This window comes from Trichoplusia ni, chromosome 12 (assembly GCF_003590095.1).
Source record: "Trichoplusia ni isolate ovarian cell line Hi5 chromosome 12, tn1, whole genome shotgun sequence".
Lineage (NCBI taxonomy): Eukaryota > Metazoa > Arthropoda > Insecta > Lepidoptera > Noctuidae > Trichoplusia > Trichoplusia ni.
In genome coordinates, this window is record NC_039489.1 from 8,905,100 (window position 1) to 8,929,296 (window position 24,197).

Genomic DNA, 24,197 nt, shown 5'->3' on the forward strand with positions numbered 1-24,197 from the left:
ATTTTATTAATTTGAGATCTTTACATTTAACATTCAGATTTTTTAAATACATTGACTACATTAAACCTAGTCGCGGATCTTATTCATCAAACAAATAAAAAAATGCCAAGGTTGTCCATTTGAGACTTGAACAAATTTATACCTAAGATAATTCGACCTACGGCAATATACTTGTATAACATAACAATACCTAAGTATTTACGATTTTCAGTCTCTGATTAGTAACAGCCAGAATTTTATAAGTTCACGTATTTTGATTATAATTACATCATTTTCAAGTTATCTTTTTCAAGTAAAAATTGAAGGATTTAACTGTAGGGTCTTAGTTATACAATATTTCAAAGAGAGAATAACATAAAAAAATAACACAAAACAACAATAATAGCATTTAAAACAATGAAATAGCAAATATAATTTCTTATCAGCCAGATTATCAAATAACAGATGGGTACTTGTTACATACTTAAGGTTTTTTTTTTTATTATTTGAGCTATTTACGCAGAACTTGTGCCATTACCACCTGACGTCTGACATTACCCAGTCACGACCAAATAACTACAGAGGATTCACTGCAAATAATACTACACATTTTCGCCCCTTTTTGAAAGTGCAAAAAGCAGATATGTCCTAAATAAAAGTCTTTTTTACAAATTTGTGCGCAAGAAAGAATAAAAGAAATACACTTTTTGGTATTTGTGCTTTAAATGGCATCATGACTAGACATTCCTACATTAACTTAAGTCAGCTCCTAGTAGCGAAAAGTGCAATTTTAATGCTCATCTTTTTTATGCTGTTAAGTAAGTAAAATGTAGTCTAGCCCAAACGCTCAAGTAACATTTTCAAACGCCCTCAACAACCAACCAACATGATAATAATATATTAACCTATGTAGGTACATACCATGATTTTCATTGCTATAAGGTTTTCATCAGTAATAGGTACATGGCCAATGAGGCGAGCACAAATTACCAAAAACACAGAAACCCCGAAGTTTGATTAAAGGTATATGAAGTGTGTACCTACCTAGTAACTCTAAAAAATATTTACAAAATTCAAACGATTTACAAAAATGCTTTAAAAAACAATTAACTAATGATATGAAACAAACATTTCTTAAATCTAATAAAATTCGTTATAAAAACCAATTAAAAATATTTTAACAGTATAGTTAAAACTAGAATGGAATGTTTATACTAAACTTTAACACTCGCGATTTACATGGTACTACTTGAATTGGACTAATTAAATGCAAAAGCAAATTTGCTATGGCGCTAAGAGCCGAGTGGAGAGATCAGGTCTCGTTCACGTTGCCCATAGTGTTGACTGCCCCACGTTGGGCGCCAACAACGATTTACACTTTCTTACTTTAATGTGCGTTTTAAGTACGCTTCGCTAGTTAATGTTATAAAAATATTGTGGATAAACTAGAACACCGAACACCGGCAATTTTATAATAATATAACAAAATCGCTACCATGTTATGTACGCTATTATATGCAATAATGGACGCGATTAGGTAGAGGGAAACTGACTGATTTGGCAAAATTTCGGAGCATTTGCGGCTATTTCCTGCATCCATTGCGCTAGGTATTACGGGTACAGGCTGATCTTATGCTCTTGGCGATATCGATTCAGCATTTTACCCTGAATGTACCTTTCAATCCTCTGGTACTTAATATACTTAGACTAGGCTTAGATTTAACCAATTGCAGCCATGCTCCTAAGCCTGGTCAGTTTCCTTTCGACTCGTAACATGATATAAATATTCATATAACTGCACAGCACTGGATATCGGCGACGGTCAACTGTGTAAAATTATTCGAACCTCTAGTACGAGGTGGGCTCAAAGCGTATAATATAACCTAATTCGAAACAAACTTAATGTCTTCTCAGATTACGGTGACCATACTCCATTGTATTGCCACGCGTATATTTCAAGATACATATAAATAACTGACTGGCAAACTTCGTACCGCTTAGTCGATGATACCAAAACAGACAAAAATAATATATAGCGTGGCGCTATAGAAGTTGCTCCTTTGTAAGAATGAGTGAGTGTCCGTTTCTCAGAGCAGTCATTAAGTTTGCTAGGAGGTATGTGTGTAGAGCAGCGTGAGGCGGGCCCGCGCGCGCGGCTAGCCGTTGTCGCGCGTGTCGCGCTGCGCGGCGCGCCAGTCCGCGCGCGTGCAGGCCCCGTCGCGCCACCACGCCTGCACGTCGCTGTAGTGCGCGCTGCGCTGCCGCCGCTCGTTGGCGTGCACCATGGCGCACACGCGGCAGAAGAAGTACGTGTTTATGAACTCGCCTGTGCCCTGTATGATGTTACTTATGTTATGATTTTCAGTTCTAGCAAAGTATATGTACGGGTTTCTGGAATTAAAGAAGCATGGAGATTGATGATGCATGCACAAAAAACTAAAGATTTTTTTTTATAAATTTTGTATAGTCTCCAAGATTTCAGATTTTATTAGAAAGGCTTTTCATTCTGAAAATCGATTTGTTATTTTAGAAATGTCGAAAAGACTAACCTTCCATTTGAAATACGAATTATACAGGTTGTCGTCTTCATCGAGGCGCTTTAAGTAATTGGCGAGTTCTTCTGGGTTGGCGAACTCTTCCACGTGGACATACGAGTTGTGGGGCGCCACAGCGGCGTACTCTGACGCCTGTGCACCCATTACTATTGGCAGTACGTTATGTCTGTAACAGGCAAAAAAGTACCTATTGAGGATCTCCTCCATTACAATTCTGTTGAAAAAAGGTTTTTTCAAAACTTACTGTAGTCCGTTGACAAAGAATTTTTCTGTGACGTAATCACGACAGTTAGAATTTTCAAATGCGAGGTAGAACTTGTAGTCCCTGTCGAGCATCTCCAGGCAGTTGGGGTCAGTGCGGGGGCAGTGGTGCGAGCCGCACGCACCGTAGATGTCCACCTGGATGTGCCTGCTGAGCTGCCGCGCGTACTGCAGGCGGCGGTTGCGGGCGTGGCAGTTCGATACGAACCACGCCACCTGAGACACACAAACACATATATATTGAGTGTGGGTACATATCAGCGTTGCCAGATTTTTTTTTGACAAGTCGGTACTTTGGTACTTTTTGAGTGAATATAGCGGGATTCCGTCAGAAGCGGGACATAGTAAAGTTGATGTTTGATGTTCGATGTTCCGCGCGCGAATAACATAAGCAAACAAGTGTAAATTAAGTCCGCGAAAAAATTATCGAGCTTTTTTTTAGATCCGTATTTGGAGAGAATTTGCCCCGGGCGACGGTGAACCACGCTAGGCCACTGGTTTCAAACAATAATTTGTGTGAATCCTACGAAAGGCGTAAGGTCAAGTTCACTCCGAAAAGCGGGACAGGGCCTGTCCCGCTTGGGACATTAAAATTTTATTAAAAAATCGGGACGTCCCGCCAAAATCGGGACGTCTGGCAACGCTGGTGCATACTGACACATAAACAACATCTGAGTGGTTGAGTTTAGGTTTAGGTAAGTATGGGTCATGCTTAGCTTGAAGTAAGTAGAGATATTAGAAAACTCGTGATTTAAACTTCATATGATAAGGTTTTTTATGAATGCTTTTAGAGAAGAGACCACTGAGCTATTCGCATCTAATACTCTCTCGGAATACGGTGCAAGATTTATAGAATTTGAATGTTTAATGTAGGTAGGTAAATTGATATACCTTTTTGGTTTTATTTGCTGCATAATTTCTATCGAGATCTTTCTCGGTGACTAGAGGGTCGTAGTAAACCCAACGTTCATAGGGTGCAACGATATCTGAATCGCGGCGGTAAGTTGACGTCCAGTTAAAGACATCCACTGAGGATGGCCGTAGAGACGCTGTGTGATATGGACACTCTAGGTAGTACAGGATCCAAATCTGAAATTAAATGACAATAACATCGAGTAAAACTAAAACTGTTTCTGCAAAAAAAAAAACCATTTCTTCACCCACTAATTCAAAACTAAAATTGAGTCGCAAATTAAAAACAACAAAACCACACTTTTTGTGGTTTCTGCTCGGTCAATACTAATACCTATTAAAGCAATTTAGTTCAACCAACCTGCGTAAGCGGACGTTTAACGTTGAAAGGAGTGTGATGGTCTTTGTAGAGGATAGCATCAGCCGTGGCCGCGTCCCTGGTGTCAGACGACAGCGTGCAGCGGTCCACGGGACACTTGTTTCGAACGAATTCCGTTCGTCCTGCGGCCACGCCCCATGCGCCAAAACCGTTCGCAAGGAGGATTTTCTTAATAGGCACATTTTCGTTTTTCGGAAGCGTATACATTAACTGTTGGACGACTCTGTAATAAAGTATATGAATGGTTAGAAAGACAGAAAGAATATTTAAACAATTTAAAGAGTTTAGATAACATTAAGAAAACCTTTGACGAGTAATTCTGAAACTCGTTTCGTTTCGTTCTAGGATTGCAGAAATCTCTCAAAAAAAGACGAAAAACGTTTTACTAGGAGGATACCTACTGTATTATAGGAATTCTGGGATTGGACATTCTGCTATAAGATAAGGACCTCACCTGTCGTCACCTGGTGCGTCTTCAGGGAACAGTTTGGCGTCAGGCTCGTGCTGCCAGGGCCGATGCTCCCCTCCACGCATGAACCACGGCAAATGGGTCGAAACGTCCTCATGGCCCACTACGTATTCCGGCTCCGTGACCACGTCCTGGGAACCGTTTAAATCATAATTTAAAACATAGTTTCTTAGACAATTTGCTTAAGATTAGAAATAGGATACGTGGATGACCTATACAATTAATATTTTATTAATTATGGTTTCCTAAACAGTTGAGGAGCTGAAGGAAGAGCTAGTTTCTAAGAACCCCTAGATCGCTTTGAGCTGTTCAATATCTGATCCAAGAATTATGAACTTAAGTAGAGTGTTGCATTGAGGTTGCATTTAATTACGAGTAAGTATCTAAATAGGTGTCTACGTACATACTTATCGATATTGTTTTCTTAATACAATACACTGAATGTAGGTACCTATTAAGGCTAATTTATTAAATTGTTCATCAATAGTGAGAACTATTTAGCCAGGTGCATTATGTTCTGTTGTTATGAAACATTGAAGAAAGGCTGTACGGAAGCCCTATCATATCACACACTTAGTTGGTAAACGTATTATTTATTGACACTTGGTTAGACTGTGTTATTAAAAACAGACTACATTATGATTGTATCTTTGTTCGCGTTTGAATCTTGTTTGTTCTTCTAGTATAATCCCGGCCAAAACAAATATAGAAACATCATTGTTACATTTAATCTCCCTTTAATCTTTGAAGACTAATCGCGAGGATTAACTTCAAAAGACTTAATGAGTTCTCAACAAGAGATAGGGAGATAGTAATCTCCGAGCGAATTGTACGTGTGATTAGACTAGTTGGTGATTAAACAATAGAGTCCCTGGAACATTGCGCGAGCGAATGAGTGGTTTCCACTTCGCTAGGTTTTTTATACCTTCATTTCACTCGAACTAGGATTGTAGGTACTTGTTTTATTTGTGGATATGCAATATCATTCTACAACATTAAAAGCTAATAAAGACTTGAGTCACATAAATATACGAGTTCTGCGGAACCTAATTTTCGCATGTCTTAAATCCCGCAACTCGCAGCACTGCAGTCCAATCGCTTGGCAACTTGCCACGTGGGTCAAATTATAGGGGTGTGGGATTTGAATCAAGTAAATGGAATGGAATGGAATTAAATCTTATTTATGTGTGAGGACTAAAAATATTTTATATACTTATTTAAATAAATAAAAGTCAACATATATTTTTTCCACTTTGTAAAACTAGTGAAACTACAAGAGCACTACACTAGGTGACTAGGGTGTAGAAGTAGGTACGAAAAAAACTGGATTTAGAAGTTTGAACGAATTCTGCGCGGGTTGCGGGAGCCGAGGGATAGATAATTGTGCACAGAAAATGGTGAAACCTTTTATAAGCAATGAGATACCATAGGCTAGAGAGATATAATAGAAAAATAATAATACCAAATGTTGAATCTGTACGTGTGGCTCTTCCCTAGGCGGCGCCGGCGCGGAGGGGCTACGCGGCGAGGGCGCGAGGGGTGGCGGGCGCGGCAGCAGCAGCAGCGCCAGCGCAGTCAGCGCCAGCGGCAGCAGCAGCGCGGCCCGGCGCAGCGCGCGCAGGGCCCGCGCCACCCGCACCCACATCGCGGAACACTATCCCCTCCTGGCCGCCAGAACAGTAGCTCCTGCTGCCATCCTCCCGCCTGTACTATCGTACCTCGATTACTGTTGACATCTGAAACGGAAAAAATAAATTATTAAGCATATTAAAACGTGAGAAGAGATTCCGGTTGGCGCTAGAATTATGCAAAAAAAAATATTATCTTGCCTCTGAAGCTTGAAAATTTGACTATTTAATATTTATTTATTTATACAGTCCAGATTGTAGGATTTTTCATTTATTGATTTATGTAGTGACTTACGCTAATTGATATTATATTACCTACATTTCGGGTTAATGTGGCATGCAATTAATTACCTACCTTAATTTGAAAGTGCCGTTGAAAATGCCGTCTACAAATCAGCTTCATATGATGAATCAAGGCAGACTAACAAATCATTTGAACACAAATTAATTTAGCTTTAATCGTAATAAACATTAATAACAATAATTAATAGCACGTAGCAAAATTATAAATATCATAACTTGTAAAATAAAGTTAAATGTTGATCGAAAATAAATGAACTATAAATTTTTATTCATGATTTGCTTAAATCTAGTATCCCTAAAGATTACTAGTGACTTTACATTAGAATGTTTTGTCAGTATCAGGTTATATCAAAGCAAATACAAAATTTAAATTAGGTTACAACAATAATGTAAACATTTGATCAACGGGTCAACGTCAATCAAATGACACGAAGAGACGTTATGTTTTTTTTTTGTAAGCGTGAGGCAAAGTTAGCTTTCCCGAAGTACTGTGTTGAAAACTATTTATAATAAAATAAATGTAAGGTTTTAAGTTTAATTTATACTCCATATGTTTCGGTATTTAAAAAGGTCTTACAATGAAGTCGAATCTGAACGAATCTTTATGAGAACAACCGAGAATTTTAGAGATACTCCAGCTATCAGTTCCAGACGAATACCATAGCCGGTCGACCGGCGTAGGAATCCGCCGCTGCTGGTGGAGCCGCGCGCGCACGAACCTCTTACAGCGCGCGCGTTGTGTCCCGTGAGTCGCCCTGTCGCGTGAGTTGCGGACGCTTAATACGTTGTCACAACGGATAGACATATTTAACTGTAGCCTGAATGATTTCACGAAAGCCGCTTATTTGACCTGTACTCAGATTTTAATTTAATTATTCTGAAAGGTGTTAAATAACTCTTTTTTTGTATATCGTTTATTAGTATTAGTAATAATAATGTAACTACACTATTGCATTAGGTATTGTCCTGTTATAATAGTTGTAAGTGGTTTAAATAAAAAAAATAAAAAACATTATTGGTATAAATAAACGACTGATTTACTTCAGTGGCATATTTGATTTGTTACTTTCTATTGCTGTTCTACATTTGTTTTTAGTTGCTTTAAATTTTAAACTAAGTTAATAAACAAAGATACACCAAGATTGTTTACCAAAATAACCGACTTCGAAAAGGAGGAGATACTCAATTTGTTTGTATTGTTTTTGTTCGTTACCTCATAATTTTGGACTGGATGAACCGACTCTGTAGATTTTTTTTTCATTCAACGAGAAAAAGCTGTCATTTGGAGCCATGTTTTTTATCAGTTTTGGCCAGAAGATTGAATTTTAATTCGGCTATAAAGTTATATCGGTCCCCGAAAAGAACTCGCGCGTACACAAAAAAAGGAAAGCCAATATTTCAATTTATTGTAAGATACTTTTGGGAAGCTTCTTTAAAGGTTTATGACAATACTTAACATATTGTATTTGTATTAGTTACAAAATAGCTTCTAATACTCGCAGTGTTCAAAAAAATATAACACCAAAAGTAATTTTTTGCAAAAGAAATAAGAATGACAGTTCATTTTGAAACACAAAATCCTAACTTAATCGTACCGTATTACTTAAATAAGAAATTTCTCTACATAAAGTTAGTTGAACTTGACTCTATTTGCTTAACCTTATAGCGCTGCGGTTGCCTGAACGATGCTAATTTAATACCGTTCTGTCGCATTGCGCGTACATGTTAAAAAGTAACGTTCTAGTTCAAAGACTGTCGACCGTCATCGAGGTACCGGTGCAGCTATTATGCGGGTAATATCTGGCAAGTATCTTTGTTGCTATTGCTGCATACATAGAGTGAAAAGAACGGACGAATTGCCGTCACGCAATTTGATCTGGAGGGCAAAACCTTTTTTGGTTTTATTTATGGGAAAAACTAATTCCTACAGTCATTAATTGGCAATAGATTCCCTTTTACCTTCTGGCTTTTTACTATAAAGCCATCAACGAAAAATAAATTAAATAAGCCCAAATCAAGTAAAGCTCATCTTGTTGATGCTAAGACAAAGTTAACAATGTATTCAAATTCCTTTTTCTAATTTTCCAAACCTGAGCGTGTTCCAATATAAGCTTCATATAAAGCTACTTGATAATTAAATTTTGAACTTCTACATTTTCAGTCTCGTCCTTCAAGCACTTTGCCGATATCTATACGTTCAATTGTTTAACCTTTTCACAATATTAATAACTGATAAACAGTGCAATGTATAAATCAAGTGCTTAAGTGTTGCTCTTTGCTTACCTACTATAACGTTTGTACTGATAAACTATTCTAGCTTATGGTTTAATCTATGTGGGTAAAAAGTAAATGTGCTAGTAATCTATTCGCTCATTTCGATAAGAAGCAAAGTTAATTAAATGCCGACATGATTAAACGTCCATCAGCATGAAATGGAATTACTACGGTACACATGTCACAGCGCTCCGTCGATAAGCTGTGGCCATCTGGCGGCGCTGGGGATCCCCGCCGGTCTGATTAGCACCTATTGTTTATGTGTTCATAATGCATGTTTTAATACTTAGTGCAACAATGGTAATGATAATATTAACCTTTTGTTCTAAATACAGCATCCAGGTAAACGGCAAGTAAGAAGGAAAAAGCAAGTAAATATCAAAACGGTTAATAATAGATATCAGTTCGATTATTGGTCTGTTCTTCTCGCTTTCCCACTAAAACTACTGAATCGATTGTTATGAAATTTGGTACACAGATAGTCTAGAACCTGAGAAAGGATTATTTTAACTGGAAAAAGGGTTGTAAGGGGGTTGTGGGGTTAAAGTTTATCTAATGTTCATCTGAATGATGAAATTCTATTTACAAAAATACTAAAAGGATATCGTAGTTAATTATCAAGATTACACATAAACGGCTCGTCGCTTATGAATCTAGGTCAACGGGGAGACCAACTTAATTATAGACGAAAATTTAGAGGATCCTCATAATCTTTCCCGGTTTTGTTTTTCTGGTCTTTCCGGCAAACTATGGTAAAAATACGATGCCTTTTAAAATGTCATTACCAACTAAATGCTACGCCAATTCTTCTGCCGGCTAAAATACTTTTTGTAGAAAGTGACTCTGCGTCAGCCACATCGCAAAATAAAAATTTGGTTGTGAACACAACAAAGGTATTTTTATTGTTTCAATGTGTAACCTAGATCCCTTTTGTAGTCATTATTTGAAGGGGACAAAGGCCGGGGACTGTGTGTAATGTCACTCGATACATTTATCAGACCTCGTTTGAAACATTCGTTATAAGTAAGTAATTGGTCTGGCTTTGTATAATGTCCTACCGCGGGGTTAAAGTCTACCCCATTGGACTTTCAGACCGTTCTTCCTTAAGACACTACACACCCACATTTTATTAATAAAAATAAAGTAGAGAGTTTGAACTTGTTTATCACAAACTCTTTGATCAGTTACAGAGCAGCCAAAGGGGAATCCCGTTAGCAGCTGATAGAGCTATCGTGTCTAAAGGCGACCGTAATCCTTCACTAGAGTGAATAAGAAATCGTGATTCAAAAACGAATCGATATTACCATACACATTTATTGTATCGCTACAATCTGCCTGACCTTTACGCAACCGTAGCCAACAACTCAGTTTGCTATACTTAACTGTTTTGAAATGCAGATAATTCTATGTCGCTTGAAACATAAATATTGTTATTTATTGTAAATATTATGTTATCTGAAAGTCAAACAAGATTCACAGTTTTACGACTTTCGTATAAATCATTTACATATCATCAGATACAAGTACTGCTGTTACCGGTGGACTGAAATTCAGAATTAATTATTTTGTAAGTAGTTGTTTCTAATTACAGATGCAATATTAATAATTTTATTAAAATGAATTCATCTCAAGCATGTTTACCTAAAGTGTGAAACAATTCAATGTTATTAGTAATAGTACCATAACACCGTTAACGGCAAGTGTTTTATCGTTATAGTTTCAATTTATGCAATACACTTTATCATAGTTCCTTTTTCTGCATGGATGTATGCGTACCGTAAAAAGTAATTTCAAGCCATACTCAGTTACGTATACCTACACGCAATATCCTACACACTATTGCCTTTATTTTTATGGTCATATCGAGCGCTATCAGCCCACGTAAACAGTCTTGAAATATTTTACAACCATTCTGCAATTCTCGAATGGTTTTACTTGTTTGCACTTCATTAAGCTTTGATTAAATACTTTGTAGAGTGTATTCTACACTTTTATGATACACTACGATAATCTTTGTTTTTCTTTTTTGTTATTATGTACAACTTAATGCGTGATAAAAGTCTGCGTTATTACGGTTTATTGTCAGCCCACAATTTTCCCGGGATAGCTGCCTAAGCATTTATAGCTGCTTTTAATTAGGTAGGCAAGTCAATTCTTATTTAGATACTAGCTGTTGCCCGCGACTTTGTCTGCGTGATTCTCAAGATGTGAAAAACTATGAAGTTTAATAATAACGATCATAGCAAAAATGTAATGCAATATTGAAAATGAAACACTTTTTTTATATGTTAAGCTTCCTTTTTTATTTCTAAATTATAATGAATATTGAGCCGCCCAAAAACTATCAAATATTTGAATCAAACACATTTCATCGTTTACGATACTATCCTGGTGTCAAATATTTCACAGCTGTTTTAATGACTTTTTCTTATTTAATCCCAAAAACGGTTTATAACTTTGACATATCTGCCTGCCTGTCTGTCTGTGACATCATAGCTTCGAACGAATTGAACTATTTTAATGTAAACGTGAATTATGTGCGAGTGTTCGCTTAGACATGATTGACAAATCGAGCCGTTTAAAAATGGGTGCAAGTAGGAAAAAATAACAGAAGGTATAACTCAGTCTTAGCACTTCTGCTAAAAATGTTTTACTTTCGAAATTTTCCATTTACTAATTGGGTGGGTTATGATTTTCGAGCACGTCTTTTCTTGGGCCGGCCTACACCTGAAATTGCTAGACGGATTATAACAGTGATTATGAGGTATCATAAAATTATGATTGTACTGTAACCAAAGAGGTAAACCAGAATCATATTACTGAGGCCCCAGTGTCCGTTTGTCTGTCTGTCACCTGGCTGTTTCTCAGGAACAGTGATAGCCAGACAGTTGTTATTTTCACACACGATGTTTTCTGACGATATAAAGAAGATGTCAAATTATTTTTGTGGACGGAGCTGGTGAAGTGAGAGTCGGGCTCGGTAACTGTGGATTTTACATAGTGTTATAAGATATAGGATTTGGCAAAATTGCACCCAGATAAACGGTTTCCTGAAACACGTTATGTTTGATTGTCCTCTTAATATTAAAACTGATCTTCCTCAGAAACATTTGGAATATTTCCAAAATAAAAAAGTTGGTAAACTTGTTATCTTGGCCCCCTGGTGTTTTGATCATGATTTGCCTTTCAATTGCTGATAAATAAATAGCGTGATAATGAAAAAAAATATCAGTCACCTTTTTTTAAAATTGACACTGACAAAAATCTAAAGTATAGGATATGTGTAATTTGTGATGTTACGACAAAGCAGAATATGAAGGTAAAAGTGACTTCATGTGCATGAGTTCTATTTACTGTACCAATTTACAAAGAAAAATTACGTATTTTATTCGTTAACATACCTGACGATCATTGAAGTAAAATACCTACCGTCATCCCTACTGCATAATATAAATGGAACTTAAATAAAGACTACATGAGGTTGGTTATGAGGTTACGCTGTCGATACCGACAGCCAAAATGAATTTTCCAGACATTGTATGACGGATGTAAGTGCTGATAGCTACACGCACATTATGTTCCTAATCCACGTCGGCTTAGGGATCTCAGAGACTTATTCAGTCTCGTTCCTTCCCCTGTTTTTACCAGGCTACGAAAGAAGAAAAATTTTAAATAAGTAGAGAATACAATAAATTGTTAAAGGAATTTTTGGAAGGACCACGTGTGCGGTCTCTATAATGGCGGATGTGATCACCGATCAAATCGTTAAAATATTGAAAAATCCCAGGTATCAGTAGACATTATTCTAGCAATACATACATAATGTCTATTCATTGATAGCTTTGGTCTTATAGATCTTTCACATTGCATACCTATTTAAATGCAGTTTATATGCAAGTTTTCTGGGCTTTTTTATACGAAATACCTTTGGCCTATGTAATGTTGCAAATTTAAGAAAAAAAAATGTTGCTAATTGTTGCAGATGAACCAAGGTAATAATTAACTGTATCGTTCAGTAATTTTTTGGTATGCATAATTATAGATGAGATCAATGTGAACTACATGCAACTTTGGGTTGAGTGTCACTACGAATGTTTTGATCTTGAAGAAATAGGTATATACACCTATCGTAAATAAATACAAAATCATATTACGGCATTCCACATTTGAACTTGAGTAATTTTAGTACATCAATAAAAATAAAAAGAATTTAAGTTCCTTTCTTTCAAGAATGTACCGATTACGGTAACAATTGCATAAAAAAATGTATTAGTGTATGTTTCTTTTATTTTACTTGGGAAATAGTCGCGGTAGGCCTATATCAGACTTGAAAGAGAATAAAATGACTAATTTTGTGAAAATGATTTATTTTCGAAAAATCCTATTATTGCTCTGCCAAAAGTCTTAAGATAAATAGCGTGATGTTTTTTGTGTAAATTGATGACCGTGCTGCCTACTACTCAATGGGGTGAAAATACACCTCATAATTGTATTACACGATGTTACGGGTGAGTCCAAAAATTTAAAACCTTACTGCTCATGCCCCCTGCATAGTAGCGTTATGGTTTTTGTATATTTGTTGTATCATGTGTACGATCAGGTTCATGCAAAATTTGAACGAAATATATTCAGTAGTTTATGGGATAATTTGATATTTGTTTATAGATATAAAAGGCTCCTGCTCACCCCCTGTAACGAAAAGCGAGATAATAAGTAAAAAGTATGTTGACCGGACCTCTTGTTGATATTCTCTGAAAATTTGAATCAAATCTATCCAGTACTTTCCGAGATCTTTCCGGACATACATACAGACAAACAGACAAACAGACAAAAATTCTAAAAATCATATTTTCGGCATCGGAATCGTTCTTAGACTACCCTGCAATTATTCTTTTTAAAAAATATTCAATGTACAGTTTTCACTTTTCTACAATTTTATTATATGTATAGATGAATTTTAAAACATGTTAGCTAGATAAGTATTATGTATGCACGTTCCGTTTGCTAATTCATAGTATAGGTTGGTTATTCGTTTAGCTACATCCTGTATGCGGAGATAATAGCCGGCGCGTGGCGTGAACCGATAAAGAGAGTGAAAGCCCAATGACAATGCTAACATTTACATATCTGCATAATTTGTTCATATCGCTAATATATACCTGTGAAAATAGATACAATGTGAGTTCCACAGTTATGTACCCACGTCTAATTCAATTGACTTCTTGTTCTGTTTTGTTTGATGTTATCTTTAATGTTTGTACATATTCATTAGTCATCGGTATTGTACAACCGAAACAGATCTAAAATGTTGTAGATGTTTGTCGTGCCCCTTAGTGACGAGTAAGTCATCGGGTTATTATTTTACAACATAGTTTAAGTTATGCAATGGATGAGATTGACTCTTTTTTTAGTTCACAAAAACAGTTTATTAGGATGTTCATTCTATCGTGTTTCCCATCCGGCGCAAATGCACAATAATAATATATTAAAATTCAACACGCGGCATTTTGTACGGCAATTCAGTGATTTGTCGATCTAACAAGCAATTATTGCGATTGTGGCGAATGCCCACATTTATGTTTCGTAAAAGTTTAGTGTAAAGCTGTAATTTGTTGGTTAAAGCGTAAATTTCATCGGCAGGGCACTAATAATGGCATCCTTTCGTGAATGCGAACTGGTAGACTAAAGAAAAAAGTTTTTTAATGGAGAATATCGAAGGAAGAAACCCACCCTAGCGTTAAGGGATAATGAGCATAATTATGCACCGTCATGCCTGTACAGCTCATGAAGGGGTACTTACCTAGGCGCGGTAATATAAGCATTATGAGGTTTTTTGGGACAAGTTACAGATTATGTGGACAGAACTTGTAGCTATGTGCACGCGTAAGATATCCTCTCTAAAAGTATTACTTTAATGACGAAAACCCAAGGCAATATGAAAGCGTGAGCGAAATTGATAAATTACCTTTGCTAATAATACGTTTCATGAAATATTATTTTCGGTTCATTAATGTATTGCAATTTGTTTATCACCATGAAGTCTTGATTGTCGCTTTTGGATTTTTTTTTTCCGAAAACCAATTGCTGTTTTTTGACGAATAATTTTTGCGATGAATATCGAGACTAACAACAGTGGTACCGATTAATTGCAAGTTATCAGAGGTTCATGGTATTTGAAACTGCGTCATTCAGTATTTAGCAAAAAGTCTTTTCCGTTGAAAAATCATTGTGTTAGGAAGAGCTGTAGATGAGTAGATTCTAAACATTTAACTCATAACATAGGCGAAATGCTAAGCAATTCCTTGTGTAGAAAGTAGGCCCTCTCCTTTGGGAATTTAGTAATGTACAAGAAACGTTCTTGTTACATATTACATGATGTCTTCTTATTCCGTATATGTGTATGTGATTTAAGCCCTCTTGGAATACAAAAGTTGAAATTGAGTTATACAAATTTTAGTTAAAAGGCATTGTTTTTAACTTCAATTTTAAAACAAATAACTTAAATGACGTCGTTTACAGCTGCTCAAGTGGTATTAAATAAAGAGATTATTTTTTAAAGATGTTTATTTTGTTCCATTGCCATGCGATAATGGCATTGGCCTTATAGAACTAGGCTTATGGGTTACAGATACGGGCTCGGCAAGATCGTGTCAGTGCTACAATGCAGGCTTTTTGCTATTGACACAAGACTTGCCGAACTAGAGCAAATCCGTGTCATCGGTGCACGCTCGCCATTGTCTTAGGTGCGCAAAGATTTGTCCCAGCCTCTGTCATGTCAGGCAATCTTCACACAACAATCGGTTATATTTTTTTGAAGACTGTTTCTTTAAAAATTTCAAATAGATAATATGTATATTAAGTATCATTATCGCCATACAATTTCTTCTATCTAAGGCGTTTTTCTATTATCTAGGAATCTTACTGATTAGGTACTAAAAAATTGGTGACCAACATTCATCCACATCGCATTTGGCTTGAAGTGTGCCCAAAAGGTTAATATTGTTTAATTTCGTATGCAGACGTTAATCTACGTGAGCTTTCCAACACGGCTTTAATTTCACAAGTGCATTTAATATTTAACAAACCTACTAGAAATCATATGTTAGAAATCCTCTAGTATTAGATAAAGTGTATTTGTGATTAAGTGAACAATGGTCCCATCTAAATTGCTCCAAGAAATATGAGGGAGTTAAGAAATTGAGTATTGAGGTTGTGAACCTAATCACTTAAATTATTTGTTATTTAATTATCTTGTATAATATTTATATTACTATCCGAATATTATTCTCGTGGTAGGTTTAAAGACATAACTTTCACACACATGGTATATCGAACAACTATCTGTGACTCGCGGGAAAATTGAATAAATAACAATCATAACGACGGTTTTACTTTTTTGAAGGCAGTGTTAATTGTAGTATTGTATCTGTCATATTCTTCATAATATATGGCAGACCTTGATGACAAGATTGGCAAGGTTTGCGAGTTTTTTAGTAATATTGAACAAGAGTTAAAATTAACACTGTATAATCTAGTTTGTTTTATAGACTGTGCCAGGAGTTTTATAGTGTCAAACATTTCCTCAATTTATATTTACTTACTATGCTATTTTATATCGAGATTCAAAATAATTTCCTATTAAGAATTTGTATCTTATAGAGACCGATATACTTCACATACGGGACTTTGTGCTTGTATATCAATTATTATCAATAATAAGCACAAACGTACACCATCATTAATTAATAACTCTATTTATCGACTGCGGACGTTTTGAAATTCCTGTCAGGTCAAACAATTCGGATGTGTTGTATTTCTGGAATAGGTTTCGACATCATCGCATCTCAATTGAGATTATGTCGAAGACAATCGGCCGACGAACGCGTGTGCGTCAAGTCGTCTTAATACAATAGTGTTCTTGGCCGATTGGAAGTTTGTTCGTAAACGTGTCATCTGTTTTTCAAAACATCCCATCGTGAATTCGTTGAGAGAAATGCAAACAAAGTACTTTACGACCTAACTGATATAATATTTTCTAAGCATCTAGCAGGTGTAGGATTAGATGCGAAGGATAAATCTTGACTTCTGCTTTGGTAAGACTCGACTCCTGAAAATTCGCATCCCATCACACCTATAGCTATAATTAGATAAACAGATAGCAACTCTTTTTTGGTTAATGTTTTTAAGTCCGATGGAGCAGTCAAAGCTTTCGGTCAGGCTGAATGTAAAAACAACTTAAAAAAGAAACAAATTGTTGTAATTCACTTTCGTCAATGCATGCTTGCCTCACAAAATTATTACCGTTGCGCCAAAATATTCGCGGCTCTGGACATCCATATCCATTAATAATCTGTAAGTAGTTACGTAAAGGAGGTAACACCAGAAGCATCGTAATTGATTTGAGGGAATCAATAAACAAGCTTTATGTAAACGTACAGTGTAAGTAATAACCGTGATTGTGGTTTCATAGTTTCATATTTGTTTACTGCCTAACAACATGATGTTTTCATATATTACTTGTCGGCTATGTTTTGATTAACACATTGAATAGACGGCCTCAGTTAGATTAACTAAGTAAGTTTTGCAAATATGTCTGATGATACGTTTGGTAAGAAAAGAGTTATTGAAATTGTGATGTTTTCTACATGCAAAATATTTTTTTATTTAAGAATGTATAATAAAATTTCCATATCAAAACCAGTTACATAAATAACCCCTTTGCTAGGTGGAGGTCAGAAGGCTAAGCTGTAACTATTTTTAATTTTATTGTGCCTTTGGTGTTCATTGGCAGTCAAGTGTGAACCGAGGGTGGCTATATATACACTTCAATAATGCAAACTATTTTGCAGTGACCTTATTTTAGTAACATTGTTAGCATGAATTTTGTCTCTACCGTAGTAGATAAGTACAATAGTGAATTTTGACAATTGACATCGGAGTGAATTTTCCCACGTCAACAGTTGTTGAAATGTCACTTGGCTCTTCATTCTGAATACACCAGAACATGATCTTCAAAATCCATTTTGTTCTTGAAATTCTGCTGTAAACTGCATCAAGGAGCTAACCTTAGTACAAAGTGCATGTTATTGCATTCATATATCTTGCAGGAACTGTTTATATTCCTGTCGTTATATTTGTATTGTTTACTTGAACGAATTACGCAAGTAACATGAGAATAGAGCTGTTTTGCGCTATTAATCGGACTATTTCCAGATGGATTCGAGAAAGAAGAATAGTTTTAGTTGTCAAAATTCCTATAAAACTGCACATTCTGTTTTCTTTAATGCTATATAAGTAAGATTGAAAGCATATTATTTAAGCTCGATAGACATTTAAATATGTATAGACGAGAAGTACCTACCTATTTCAAAATGTCTTATTCTTGAGTTCTGCTATTGATCTCTCTCATATCTGTCCCAAGCAGGACAATCATTTGTCTATAGTCTAACAAAGGGTAGAAAAAGATACTCTCTACGGATAAATTCAGTGATCTGTAACAGATACGCCCGTCTCTTGAAATAATACTTTTGAAGTTCGGAGCGTGATTTTGCAATACGCTGTGTAGGGTGGCATCTCGTTTTCACAACTGAAACAATATTGCCCTTGATGGTGTAATTGTTAGGCATTGTTTATTTGCTGCAGAAATATTTTATTTAAGACATGTTTATTTGTAACTAACAAAACCTTGTGGATGTGCTCTCTTTCTGGGAATATGACTTAAAATATAGCCTATGTGACTCACTCATATTGCAGCTCTTCATTGGTGGGAATCTTTTCTGAATTGGTTAAGATTTCCTAGCCGAGGCTAGAAGTGAGATAGCACATTATGCTGCACAGAGCCGCGTCTTTCTTCAACACCCTTTAATAATATCACTTTAAGACGTGGTGGTAAATCCCCAGTTCTTGAAGTTCCAAGGCACAGCAAATAGACGCTTATTGTCGGGTAAGAAAACCGTAAAAAATTAACGTAACTTTGAGTGCATACCGTTAAGTAATGTAACTTATATTACACGTAGTTAGGTACGAGTGTATCTATATAAAATTTCTGTGTTCACATTATATTTAATTGTGATATATTTGGCTGTATTTGTTTATGTAAGTAAGATATTAACATGTTTTTTATTTGATTAATAGCTAGCGTTAAATTTTAATTTGCAGTATGAGGTTGAATTGCTTACTTTTCTAATATATGAAATTCTGGTGTCACGGTGTACGTAATTGAACTTCTCCGAAACGGCTCGACCGATTCTTATGAATATTTGTGTACGTATTCGGTAGGTCCAAGTATAGGACAACATCAAGTTTTCATACCCTTTTTTTATTACCAGAACGCTAATATTAGGTATCTTATACAATATATAGGTGGATATATATGTAAATGCAACATATTTATTAAAAATGCTGTTTCATTTTAATTATACCATTGATGTGATATGCATATTATGATAACAAACTAGAAATAAACGGGAAAATGTGAATGTGCAAAATAATTATAATTATCACATAAATGATATTGCTGGTCACTATACACTGTGTTACTAAAATAATCTATGGAGGATATTGAACATATTATAAATATTTAATTTGGATAAACTGAATAATAGCAGAAGTAGTTGTATTTATAACTAAATAATAGATTAAAAAATATATAGTTGTAAAATGCATTGTCATTGGGTTTGAAGCTACCCTGAAAATTTCAGCCTGCTAGCTTATCGGGAAATGTCTCAAAGTTGAGATACAAAGATCCAACCAGAACGAAAAATAAACAAGAAAAGTGAATGTATAAAAACTGAAACAAAAAAAATATATTCTATCGCAACCAGTGATTTTCATTTGTAGTCTCTTAATCACAAATGCAAGTTTTACTTTAAGCAATAAAAGGTCATAGTAATAACTAGAATTTCTGCAATTAACATACTCATTTGAATACCAATTACACGTACGAACATAGCAAATAATAAGGTACTTATATTTTATCGATTCTTATCACACTATTTAATTTTTCAGGATGCTAAACTATAGATATCTCTACTTACCGACTGGTACTTAAATACAACATTAACGTACATACAACATTGACATATTATTTGTCATTTGTTTCCATAATACCGCTATTCTATATACATATATTCGATGTTCTAAATTCCGTCGTGACTAAGTTTATTGGAAACCCTCTACCTATCTCTCCTAGTAGGGTTAGGTACCAGGCGTCCAGACAAAACTTGATATAGTTAGACATTCTGATTGCGTTTCCGCCCAAGCAAAAAGATGTACGCTTTTGTAAGACTGACTAAGCATTCTATTTTATTTAAATTTAGCACGATTTACTAAAATCGATTTTTGTAGTACAATTTTTGATCCCGAATGTAGGGTGTTCGGCTATTTTGCCCTAAAGTCCAAAAAAAACTGGCTGCTCTATGTGATAAGGTTTGGTGATCTGGCAACTCTTATCTCCAAGTATAACAGTTACAATTTTGGAAGCGAGACGTTACTCTACACCACGGTGTAGAGTGGCGTCTCTCTAAGTTTAAGTATAAGTGAGAGGGCACACTACTTCTTACTTTCAGAAGTGGCGCCTGGCTACCAGTAAACTTAGTCACGTCGAATACACATACTATAAAAACAAATGACCATAATATTTACTGAAGTGTTGTACATATATTATATTGTATTATTATACGACCTTGACACATCAAAGTAGTTATCAAATTTTCACTATTTCTCTCCATATGTTATGAATATAAATACCTCACTATACAGATGTTGTATAAACACTTTTTAAACAAGCCTCATGCGGTTAGGTAAGGGAAAGGTTAGGTACGTGTAGAGCAGCTACGCTTTTCAAAAACTGCGAAAACATCAGGAACCGTTTTTTATGAGCCAATAATTTTTCCTGAACTACACAGGTTTCATTCATTCCTAAATGAAAATTAGCTCAGTAAGTTTACAAAAATAAAATATTTAGATATCTAATACGCAAAAGTAGATACTTTTAAATTGTAAAATAGTTTTTTATTCTAGTTAACTGGCTTACCGGAAACCATTATACTATAACAACTTAGTTATTTATACGACACTAATTATTTGTTCCAATTGGTTATATGGTATCTATAGAATTACCTACCATATGCGATATCGATGCATACCACATAGAGTTGGTAATTCGAATTATTTTATATTTTATTACAAATAACATAAAACGCATGAAACTGCTTTCACCACTGTGCACCTACATGACTATCACATCATTACATTTAATTATCTTTATCTCCAATTCTGATAGCAAATCATGCATTGCAATACCCGTTTTAATTCGAACTAATTATGTTTTAATAATTAACCCTCTACGTCATTTTAATTTCATTGCTACGATTGACTCAATGTCTCTAAAGTCATCGGCTAGAAATAGTATTGAAAACTGAGTTTATTTACGACACCAATTATTTATAACTTCAAACGTCTATTTGCACTTTAGATATAAAAACTGACAGCAAACGTTAATCAATATTTTTTCAGTGGCTACGCAGCGATCGCTTCGTGAAAAATTATGAAAGATTTGCTTTAGGATTATTTACATGAAGTGAGGAACTAATTAGTGACTATGTCGAAACTGAACAATTGTAGAGAACTTATTTTGTGTTGTAACTTACACATATATCTACTTATGTAGGTACGTATTGTACAATGTATAGACAGGAATTAAGGAGATCTTTTATTCTTAAAAATAGTCAGGCTATTTCTATATCTTTGAGTACCTAAGCAGATAGTTTAAGTGTTTCCCGAAAGGAGTCTGAAGCCTTAATGCTCAAACCTTCGTGCATGGAAAGAGGCCTGTGGACTGTGGTCTGAGGAGGCTGGTCTTCAGCAGCGGATCGTATTTAGGCTGGTACACTCATTTTTTCGCCATACAATATACTTAATGCATTCTTTATCGAACCACGTTAGGCTGCCAAAGTACTTTGTAGCATTGGAACACACTTAAACTTAAATTTTAGTACTTGAGTAGCTGAGTGCCTTAGAGTAGATGAAGATAGCTCTAACAGCTGTTTCTGAAGGTTACATGTAGGCTCAATATTAGGCCGTATGTACCTTCATATGGCTATTGTAGAGTCTAAAACAGCTGGAATAATTAGATATCCAAGTATTTATTTAATTAATAATATTAAAAAAGAATACAAGAAACTCATCAATAGCGAACTCTAATAAGTTATCAGAGAAAATCGATGACAAAAAATAATCTAATCAAGTCCTTGTCGACGCCACAAGGTTTGTGCACGTATTTAAATAATTATTAATTGGTGACAATAAAAATTACCTTTTGTGAGGAATACAATAACTTACGTAATATACGACAGTCAATATGTCTTAGGGACTTAATGTCACTAGGATGGTTCAGCTATTCTCGTTATGCAAAATTAACTTGCAAAAATAATGTCGAATTGGTATGCTAATAGCTGGTAAATTGTTCCTTCGCATTTCAAACATAATTTTGCCTACATTGTAAATAAAAGTAATTGAATTGTGAATTCAATCATACGGTGAGAGAAATCTATTATTTTTTCAAGTAAATGAATTTGATCGCGTAAAGCGAGTCCACGTTTTTACAGCAAGATAACAAATTGATTCGACAAAACAGATTTACCTCAAATAAATACACACCAAAGATATGTTAATACAAGTACTTACATGAAAAAATCGTGAGTTTCAGTTGACTGATAAACTGATAAGATGTAGCACTGGCCGGAGTAGAAGGCGTTGTATTAAAAATCCAATGATATTGTTGGAGGTAGCACTGTGGCACTATAAAACCATGGCACAGTTTTCAGTGTGACTTGAACAGGGTGGTTGTACGTTTACGCGTCGATATTTGGTTGAGGAGCGAGTGGCGCGCGTTCTACGGCTTCTAGCGAGTTATTGGCAGTCGCGGGCCGAGGCTGCGTGCGCAGGCCGCGTCACGCCGCTTGCCGCATATCCACTCCGCATTGACAGGCGTGCGGGCGGTGACGCCGCCGGAGAGCACACCCACCGACACAGCTGTACTAAACATCGCGCTCACATTGTTGACACTTCGACAGTTAAACAACTCATATCTATTTAAATGTTTAACCAAAAGATTTAGATACATATTTATATTTTTTTTTACATTGGTTGATGGCTTTCTTGGATCTCTGTGGGGTTCAGTATATCAAAGCATATATACATATAGTAGGAGAGGGGAAGAGGGGTTAGGTTTTGTTACGTAAACCAGCTGACTGGGAACAGAAAGTTAGCTACCGAATTTTGGTTCTTACTCACTTATAGGTGTGCATTAGACTTACACCATTTTTTACATGTTAATATTAGATAAGGATGTGCAATAGGTAAAGGTTTTGAATAATGAATTTGCCGTTAACTTTTATAAGTACTACATAAATATAGGTCATATCTTGTCTACTTACGATAAAGGTATGTTTGTTGATTACCTACAAATATTGTACCGTATTTTTGTAACGCGTTATCAACTAGCGTGAATTTACAGTTGGGGAGATACGGCGTTTCAAAACGAAAGTACTTACGCTTAAACATAAACTGAATTATTTCAATTACGGACGACCGCAGATCTCAATACGCACTTGACACCATACATGGAAACCACAACAAATCTGCTATTTAGTGCCTCCGTACAGTAGTGAAGAGAATCACTATAATAAACCTTCACGCCTTGTCATAAAGGCTCATAAAGTTATGCCAAAGTGGTACAATGTGCGGTCTATTGTACTATATTCTGTGATGCCATATGGGAAATGATTGTAATCATCACAAATCGAAAAGAAAGCTTAATCCTTTTAATCTCAGTTCTAAAATCGTAGCTAGTAGTTTATTGAAATTGTGATTTGGATTACATAAAGAAAAGTCTAGACGAAATTCTCCTTACATAATCCTCGGTGCAATAACTTGAAACCGTAGAAGAGGGCCTTAAAATTGTTTAATGGGTTTGTGTTGAAATACCTCAACATATTAAGGTAATAATAAAAACTGTACCATACATCTCCTTATTTGCTAACAATTAACGATAGTAATAGATAAATAAAGGTATTTCAATAATATAAACCCATTTTTAAGTAAGTAGCGCAGTTATTTCGGGATATCGAATTAGCTCATTCGGTCTAGAGATAAACTTGATAAACACTAGCATTTAATAAAAAAAATATTTCGGTAGATTGTTTTTATTCAAATACGAAAAGCAATTAATTTAATGCCGTTAAAACTGTTCGCTATTTGAAATATGTTAACACGTGTGTGATATATTTCATTTCCATCAAAATATCTTAGTCTTGCATAAGAAGAGTCGGATGAGCGACAAATGTCGCAATGTTGTTGTATCAGCTGCATTTATTTTTAACAATACACGGAACCGTTCTACTTACATTCATTAGTTAATAGGAAATAAATCTGTG

The 24,197-nt window shown here is 35.4% G+C and overlaps 1 protein-coding gene across 2 annotated transcripts; it reads right to left on the reverse strand.

The window, feature by feature from the left end:
- Nucleotides 1–489: 489 nt before the first annotated feature.
- Nucleotides 490–22,840, reverse strand: LOC113499332 (glycoprotein 3-alpha-L-fucosyltransferase A-like). Of its 2 annotated transcripts, none has more exons than XM_026879767.1 (8): nucleotides 22,447–22,840; nucleotides 6,018–6,291; nucleotides 4,541–4,686; nucleotides 4,069–4,309; nucleotides 3,687–3,884; nucleotides 2,779–3,011; nucleotides 2,529–2,700; nucleotides 490–2,312 (listed from the first exon to the last, which is right to left on the reverse strand). In XM_026879767.1, the coding sequence occupies exons 2-8, from the start codon at nucleotides 6,198–6,200 to the stop codon at nucleotides 2,136–2,138; spliced, it is 1,350 nt and encodes a 449-aa protein (XP_026735568.1). In that variant the 5' UTR covers nucleotides 6,201–6,291; nucleotides 22,447–22,840; the 3' UTR covers nucleotides 490–2,135. The 2 variants fall into 2 exon arrangements, with proteins under 2 accessions (XP_026735568.1, XP_026735569.1); XM_026879768.1 differs by lacking the exon at nucleotides 22,447–22,840 and adding an exon at nucleotides 6,539–6,671.
- Nucleotides 22,841–24,197: the final 1,357 nt, after the last annotated feature.